Source organism: Rhinopithecus bieti, unplaced genomic scaffold, assembly GCF_001698545.2.
Source record: "Rhinopithecus bieti isolate Rb0 unplaced genomic scaffold, ASM169854v2 scaffold_13207, whole genome shotgun sequence".
NCBI classification, from domain to species: Eukaryota; Metazoa; Chordata; class Mammalia; order Primates; family Cercopithecidae; genus Rhinopithecus; species Rhinopithecus bieti.
The window spans coordinates 3764937-3773366 of NW_016807866.1; the positions used below are offsets into that span (position 1 = coordinate 3764937).

The 8430-nt window shown below is 45.7% G+C and overlaps 2 protein-coding genes across 5 annotated transcripts in view; one reads left to right on the forward strand and one right to left on the reverse strand.

Annotated features, from left to right (window-relative positions):
* The window catches only part of SMIM11 (small integral membrane protein 11), a 26236-nt gene extending 21436 nt beyond the window's left edge, over positions 1–4800 (forward strand). Inside the window, exons 4-7 of one of the 4 annotated variants that reach the window (XR_001887645.1) lie at positions 1753–1955; positions 3613–3685; positions 4134–4295; positions 4449–4800. The gene's annotated coding sequence lies outside the window, so the exon portion shown is untranslated. Of the gene's footprint in view, positions 1–1752; positions 1956–3612; positions 3686–4133 lie in introns of all 4 variants that reach the window. The other 3 variants (XR_001887643.1, XR_001887644.1, XM_017883963.1) reach the window with 3 other exon arrangements.
* On the reverse strand, positions 2102–3684 carry CUNH21orf140 (chromosome unknown C21orf140 homolog). Its single transcript, XM_017883962.1, has one exon. It carries the CDS (start codon positions 3112–3114, stop codon positions 2359–2361), a length of 756 nt encoding a protein of 251 aa, XP_017739451.1. The 5' UTR covers positions 3115–3684; the 3' UTR covers positions 2102–2358.
* Positions 4801–8430: the final 3630 nt, after the last annotated feature.

The following is an 8430-nucleotide window of genomic DNA, read 5'->3' on the forward strand; positions in this document are numbered from 1 at the left end:
CCCTTCCCTCCCTTCTTTCCTTCTTCTCTCTTTCTTCTTTCTCTCTCTCTCTCCCCTCCCCCTCCTCCTTCGCCCCCCTCCTTTCTCCCTTCTCCCTCTCTCTTTCTTTCTGAGACAGGGTCTCACTCTATCACCCAGGCTGGAGTGCAGTGGTGCGATCAGAGCTCACTGTAGCCTCAAACTTCTAGGTGCAAGCGATCCTCCTGCCTCAGCCTCCTGAGCAGCTGCAACCACAGCCACTATACCTGGTTTAATTTCTGTTGTTTTAAGTCACCAAGCCTGTGGTAATTTGTTTCAACAGCTACGACAAATTAATATAGCACTGTTGACTGTCAAGTGAGGCCTGCAACAGTGGAAACTTTATAGTTCTGAGTGGTCAGCTGTTTGAGGTGTGATTAATCTCCAGGAAAAATGTTACCAGGATTCCCTTTGTAACCATGACAAAATGCTGCGGAAGTCCACCACTTAGTTGCTGAAAAGCACTGAACATTCGCCTTCATCTGACAAAGTCTTTCTGAATAATACAGGGAGGTTCAGGCGGGAAAGAAGACAAGCAAAGGATGGGATGCCTTCTGCACTTGGCTGTCAGGAAATTCTGTGTAGAAATTCTTTCTTTCTCTCTCTCTCTCTCTCTCTCTCTCTCTCTCTCTCTTTCCTTTTCTTTTTGAGACAGGGTCTGACTTGTTACCCAGGTTGGAGTGCAGTGGCGCGATCTCTGCTCAGTGCAACCTCCGCCTCCCAGGGCTCAAGTGATTCTCCTACCTCAGTCTCCCCAGCAGCTGGGACCATAGGTATGCACCACCATGCCCAGCAAATTTTGGTATTTTTTGTGGAGATGAGGTTTCGCCATGTTGCTGGCCTCAAACTTCTGAGCTCAAGTAATCCTTTCACCTTGGGTTCCCAAATTGCTAGGATTACAGGCATAAGCCACTGTGCCCAGTCCAGAAATGTTCATAAAATTTTTTTCAAAGACCTTATTTTTTACAGCCATTTTTTAGATTCATGCAGAATTGATTGAATTGAGTGGGTGCCCCACCACCCACCACCGCTATCAACATCCCATATAAGTTTACAAGGTTTTTTTTCTTTTCTTTTAGAGACAGAGTTTCACTTTGTCACCCAGGCTGGAATGCAGTGGACAAACATAGGTCACTGTAGTCTCCAACTTCTGTGATCAAGTGATCCTCATCCCTCAGCCTCCCAAGTAGCTAGGACTATAGATGCATGCCACTCAGCCCAGCTATTTTTAAGTATTTTTGTAGAGATGAGATCTTGCTATGTTGCCCAGGCTGGTCTTGAACTTGTGACCTCAAGCAGTCCTCCTGCCTCGGCCTCCCAAAGTGCTGGGATTACAAGTGTGAGCCATGGTGCCCAGCCATAAATTATTCTTTTTACACGCCTCAGAATGATTACCTCTAAAATTACTGTCTGAATATACATAACCAAGAGTGAATTTTATGGTATGTTTAATAGGGGTCAAGCCTTTTCTATAAAAGTGAAAAAGACAACCACAAATTCTTACAACAGACATCGGCAGCAGCCCCAAACCTACATAGGGGGTGTTGTCCCAGTTGCAAGTGGCTCAGCTACAGGGTTTCGAGATGAAACTCCACCGCACAGTCTAATGACCCGCTGGGCTTCCTGGAGTTGGTGGGGAGATTGGCTGAATAAGTGGTCTCTGCAGACCCCCATGCATGCCACCCCTTTGCCCACCATAGCCCACTTGAACCCACCACTGTCGTAACTTTCCAGGTCCTAATTGGGACCACCTACTCCACTTGGAGTGTCCGGATGGAGTTTCCCCTCCGCAGATGCCTCTCACTCATCCTCCACTACTTTGCTGACAAGGAAGAAACGATAATTGGCAGGAGGGAGTCTTGCTTGGTGACCATCTGGACGATACCTCACACGTGGCCAGCTGGATGCCTGTGGATGACTTTGGTGGATGGAAACTGGTTGGCACGCTATTTACTTTGGGCTTTTTGTGGGATGACTGCACGCTGGTTCTCTTATTTTCTCAGACCAAATTTTGACCACACAACCTTTCAGCCTGCTCACCCCTGCTTACCGCCATCCTCCTTTGGGCTGGGTTAGACTCATCCTCCCCTTGACAAAGCCTTCAAAGCAGCCTTCACAAGATAAGAGTCGAGACCCCTATCTTACCAATACATTTTAGTGAAACTTCTAGTAAACTCAAAGTGCTTGCCAACATCCTCAGGAACAAGTCAGTTCTCGCAGCACCCCTGTGGGGTCACTGTTGAAGTATCTTTGGCTGCAGTGGTATGGAATCCATCTCAACAGAGTGGACGGTAAAGACCAGACTTGTAGCAGCCTCACTGCTTGTTGGAGGAATCGCTCTTAGGAAAATTTCCCAAGATAGTAGTTTTCCCATCTCCGTACTTTGCTAGTTAATGTTCTCCACTTGCTTGGGTTTATCCTTTCAATTCCTTTGCTAATTAAACTGCTGAAAAGTATACATTCGTAAGAATAGACACTGTCAATGGACTGCAAACAAAACTCTTTTCTGTTATTGATGATATACCATTTCAGAGAAGACCAGGCTGAGTCTAAAGGGTTCAGATAATTACAAGGGGAAGGCAGAGAGAGTAGTTCATGGCCATAGGACTTGGCCACCTCTGGGCAACACGCAATGCTTGCTAAGTTAATGACTGTAGGGATATAGAACTGGCCCTCAGCCTCTCTGTCTTCCTTTGGCCTCTGCTCTTCCTGCTGTCTTCTCTCTTTGACCACGATGACACACTTTCCATAGGCCTTCCTCACCACATCACAGAACTCAGAGAAGAGGCTGTCTTCTTGTTTGATACACAGCTCATCTCTTAGGAACATCCGATATTTCCAAGGCACCCATCCTTGACTACCTGCAGCGTGCACAATACACCAAGTTGGGGTTTGTATGAAATATCCATCACTAATATCTTCCCCAGTTACTAGACTTTCTGAGATACTGGTTTCCCCAAAATATACAGTCTTAAATCCATCATACTGCAGTGTTCTCAGTGTTTTCAGATACTGGAGGCATGGCTTCCTCTTGATGCCATCAAATTGACTTCTGATAATGATGTTTCTTAAAAGAGGGCTTGCAAAGCGAGGCATGGTGGCTTCTCAAATGTTTTTAAAAGCTTGCATGTCTGCATCTGGGGAGAGATGGCAAGTGGGGGATGATGACCTCATAAAGGGCTTTCTTACAGCGGTGCCAGTCCTACAGATACACTTCAGGTTTCACAGCATCATGGAATAAATACTCAGAACAACTCCCTTCTGACCCATAAAATATGGAAATTGCAGATGCTACCCATAAAAAATGCTACTTTGACACCACTTCTGCAATAGGTCTGAGACAGAGGTTAGCAATCTTTTAATAGTGATGAGCCTACCCATTTGGCTTAAGATGGGGAGAAATGTTTACATTCATTTATCCATTTCAAAAATATGTACTACCTACCTGCTGTACACCAGGCATTGTGCCAGGCACCAGGGGTATGGTCATGACACACCTAGGGAGTCCTGGACTTACGTGTTGTGTGTCTGTGTATGCATAGAATTTGTGCCAACTGCCTTTCCATTTGCACAACTAAGAGTGATTTTTTCCAGGTGGCAGAAGGAAGGTATGGCAAATAGCAAAATAAAGTCAGTCTGCACACCTAGCTTCCACTGGAGCTTGCAGGTATTATTATTATTATTATTTCTTTCTGAGAGGGAGTCTCTCTCTGTTGCCCAGGCTGGAATGTCGTGGCGTGATCTCAGTTCACTGCAACCTCCACCTCCCAAGTTCAAGTGATTCTCCTGCCTCAGCCTCCCAAGTAGCTGGGATTACAGGCGCCCACCACCACGCCTGGCTAATTATTTGTATTTTTAGTAGAGATGGGGTTTTACCATGTTAGCCCAGATGGTCTCGATCTCCTGACCTCATGATCTGCCCGCCTTGGCCTCCCAAAGTGCTGGGATTACAGGCGTGAGCCACCGCGCCCACCAGGAGCTTGCAGTTATTGAGCTAATTCAATACCTCATCTTGAAAGCACTTTGAATTTTATATAGTCAGGCAAAATGACAGTTTGCTTCAATCTCTAACAGTCTCTTCAATTTCCTTTGTATTTTCTTGCCTCTTTAATCAGAGCTAAAGACGTTTCATAAAATGGGCATGAAGGATTCCCTCAAATGAAGATGTGGACAAAATGATTGGTCAGGTCCTTTGCTCTACTGTTGAATGGAGGAGGATTTTTTTCCCCCCCGACACAGGGGTTTTCTTGGAACTCAAGTTTGGACAACCCCAGACAGTAAGATAATCTCATCATGGTAAAGTTAATAAGAAATATGTGGTCTCCAAACAGCCTCTTCTGGAGGCCAGGATCAGCAGGTTTGGGTGGGTAATTGGCTTGTGGTCATTTTCTCTTAGGATTTTTCTTTTAGTAGTGGAAACTGTTTTTCAGATCAAATTTGGATGCCAACTATGTGGAGCAGAAGTATGGCTGCTGTGGTGGAATTGATCCCCCTGTCAGCCACACCCTTTGTCTCCCCCTACCCCAAGGGACTCTGTGGCCTGGAACCACAGTGTGAAATGCTATATAGTGCAATGAAGTCAATTTTAAGACAAGAGTTCTTTGCCTCTCTCATCTAATTTTTAGTTATGGAGATGAGACACTTGTTCAGAAGTATGGAAAAGTATATATAATATGTTATCTTTTAGATATGTGTGTAAATATGCATATGTATGCAATGTGCTTATATTTTAACGCATAAACAACATGAATAAAGCAAACACTCTAGACTTCTCCAAATGTATCTTGTTTTATAGTTTTCACTTTGGAAAATATCAACATTTTTACATTAAAAAATATTACTCAGCTATAAAAAAGAATGAAATCACGTCTCTTGCAGCAACATGGACAGAACTGGATGCCATTATTCTAAGTGAAATAATTCATAAACAGAAAGTCAGATACCACATGTTCTTACTTTTAAGTGGGAGCTAATAAATGTGTACACATGGGGACAGAATGTAAAATAATAGACTTTGAAAGGGAGGTTGAGGCAGGAGAACCATTTGAGGCCAGGAATTTGAGACAAGCCTGGCCAACGTGGTGAAACCCCTTCTCTACTAAAAATGCAAACAAATTAGCCGGACGTGGTGGCTGACACCTGTAATGACAGCAGTTTAGGAGGCCAAAGTGGTTGGATCACTTGAGGTCAGGAGTTCGAGACCAGCCTGGCCAACATGGTGAAGCCCCATCTCTACTAAAAATACAAAAAAATTAACTGGGCATGGTGGTGCATGCCTGTAATCCCAGCTACTTGGGAGGGTGAGGCACGAGAATCATGAGCTGAGACTGCACCACTGCACTCCAGCCTGGGTAACAGAGTAAGACTCTGTCAAAAAAAAAAAAAAAAAACAGAAGGAGGAGGGCGAGGGATGAGAAATTACTTAATGGGTACAATGTACACTACTACACTCAAAGCCCAGACATCACCACTGAGCAATCAATCCATTTGACAAAACTACACACCTGCGCTTGTACCCATTAAATTTATACAAAAACAAAAAACAAAGGCAAATCAAAAAGGAAAATAAAACAAAATGATCTCTAAACAATACAAACAGTAACTGATGAACCTAGCTGCATATCGTGTCAGTTCCAAAATCACACAGAGACGAATTGCTTTCAAATGACCCTACAACACAGTATTTTGATCATATATTCTCCAGTGGGGTATAAGCTAAGGACAAAGAAAAACACATGAAATCTTAGATGGTACCCGGTAGTTTTATTGTTAATAATGATGCTGGTATTATTATTTTGAAACTCATGTCCATTTCTCAGCTACCACTTGATACTAATTTTTTTTGTTTTGAAATGGAATTTTGGTCTGTCACCCAGGCTGGAGTGCAGTGGCACATTCTCAGCTCACTGCAACCTCCACCTCCTGGGTTCAAGCGATTCTTCTGCTTCAGCCTCCCAAGTAGCTGGGACTACAGGCGTGAGCCACCACACCTGGCTAATTTTTGTGTTTTTAGTAAAGACGGGGTTTCGCCATGTTGGCCAGGCAGGTCTCAAACTTCTGACTTCAGGTGATCCGCCTGCCTCAGCCTTCCAAAGTGCTGGGATTACAGACGCAAGCCACTGCACCCAGCCAGTGATTTTTAACCTTTATCAATCTGATAGACAAAAAGATCATTTCATTGTTTTAACTTCTTTAATTATGAATAAATCTGGCAATATATTATGAAAACAATGACAAGAATAATTTGATATAAAATGCACAAAATCAGACGTCCTCGAAGATCATTTTAGAGGCAGCATGAAGTGGGGGCTGTGCTGGCGGTGGGGGCTGGGTGTGGAGAAAACCAGCCAAAGGAGGACTCATGGGATCCTGGAGCTTTTGACTGGGGTTCACTTGGATCCCAGACTCAGGCCGGTTCTGACAGGAGCACCTGCCAGGCCTCAGCTTAGGGGCACAAGGTGGGACACATGGACTGGGTGTGTGGTCCCAGAGCCTAAGAGGCACCAACAGAGGGGTCTCTGCAGAGACCATCGTCTGGCCAGGAACTGCTTTTGCACAAGGAGCCAGAAGTAGTTTGCCCCGGTAAGTGGGGGCCTGGACTCACGCAAACCATTGCACCATGGATGGCCAGAGAAACTCAGAGAACCTTCCTGTGCTTGTTAACACACTCTCTCACTTCCTCTACAGCCTCCGCCAAGCCAAGCAGTCAGCTCCTAGGACTTCCCTCCCTCCACCTGAGGCTCCTTTTCCTCCCTTCCTCAGAAGTCTCCAGCCTCCTGGGGTTCCCCTCCCCGCTGCCAGCTCCAGCAGGGGCTGGCAAGGGCCTGGGAGAGAGAAGTAGGCTTCCTGGGGACACCTCCCCGACTTTGGAGTGTTCAGAAGGTGATAGAGTGACCACCAGGGGGCAGTGTGGACAGGTCTCCTTAGGACTGGTCAGGCAGACACCTTTGCAGCGACCTCGCAGGACAGGAGCCCTCCAACACACCTTTCCCACGGGAGCTTCTCCCTCCACCCTGAGTCACTACTGTCTGCTTTCCTAGAAGGCACTTCTTTACTTCTAATTCTTCTCCACTCTCCAGGTACCTGATATTCTCAAATGGGGCACTGTAATTTGTTTAATTCATTTAAATTGATTTCATGTAATTGGGAGATCAAAATTGTTCAGTTGCAAGACAAAGTCTTAACTTGAACTCTCAGGACAAGGGCGGGTCCCTCAACGCAATGTGTGAGTGTTGCTGCAGGGCTGTTGGGCCATTTTCCACCTGCCATAGATCATATTCTTCATCAAAGAAGAGGGAATATTTAGAAACTGACAGTACAAAAACAAAGCAAAATGAACAAAAGAAAACCAAAACAACAAAAAACACCAAATCACCAAAAACAAACAAAAACCCAAAACAAACAAAGCCCAGAGAAGTTGCTACTGTAAATAGATGTGTGTATACATGTGGCTGGTATGAATCTTATCCACAAATTCAGTTTTGTGGGAAACATCACATTTATTTATTTAAATCAAGTCATATTGGACTTGGGCATGGTTGGAGGTTCTTACCCCACCCCACTTCCCAAGGCCAGTGCACAGGCAGGGCCTTGAGGTCACCCTTGGGTTTAGGTGCCCAGACCCAAGCTTTTGTGGTCCCATCATGTGGGCACTGGCATCTTTGCTGAGGTTAAGAATTTCAAAGCCAGGATCTAGCCCATTTAGGTAAACCCAAAGTCAGTCTCCCAGGTGGCCCAGTCATCTTCATGAGAACAAGAGCCATGAGCCTCAGTTGCTTGTGGACAACTCTGGCTCTTCTTCTCTCCCCTCAGTGTCACGGTCCCCTGCCCCATCCCTCTCTTGAACAAGTACCACAACCTCCCCACCATACACAGGGAAAGGGCCAGCCCTCAGGTTTTTGGCCTGGCATCTTGAATCTCCTCCCAGGAAACAGGCCACAGAGGGCCTGACATTCTCTTGTGAAAAGCTGGCCGGAAGGGAAACAGAGGACAAACCCACAGAGAACAAACCCACAGAGAACAAACCCGCAGACAACAAACCCACAGAGAACAAACCCACAGACAACAAACCCGCAGAGAACAAACCCACAGAGAACAAACCCGCAGACAACAAACCCGCAGAGAACAAACCCACAGAGAACACACCCACAGAGAACAAACCCACAGACAACAAACCCGCAGAGAACAAACCCACAGAGAACAAACCCGCAGAGAACAAACCCGCCAGACACAAAACCCAGAGAACAAACACAGAGAACACCCCACAGCAAAAACCCGCAGAGAACAAACCCACAGAGACAACCCGCCCAGCAACAAACCCGCAGAGAACAACCCACAGAGAAACCCGCAGACAACAAAACGCAGAGAAACAAACCCCAACAGACACAAACCCGCAGAGAACAAACCGCAGAG

Coding starts and splice junctions, on each gene's coding strand:
- CUNH21orf140 (XM_017883962.1), bottom strand. CDS start 3,114: ATGCCTCGCTTTGCAAGCCCTCTTTTAAGAAACATCATTATCAGAAGT.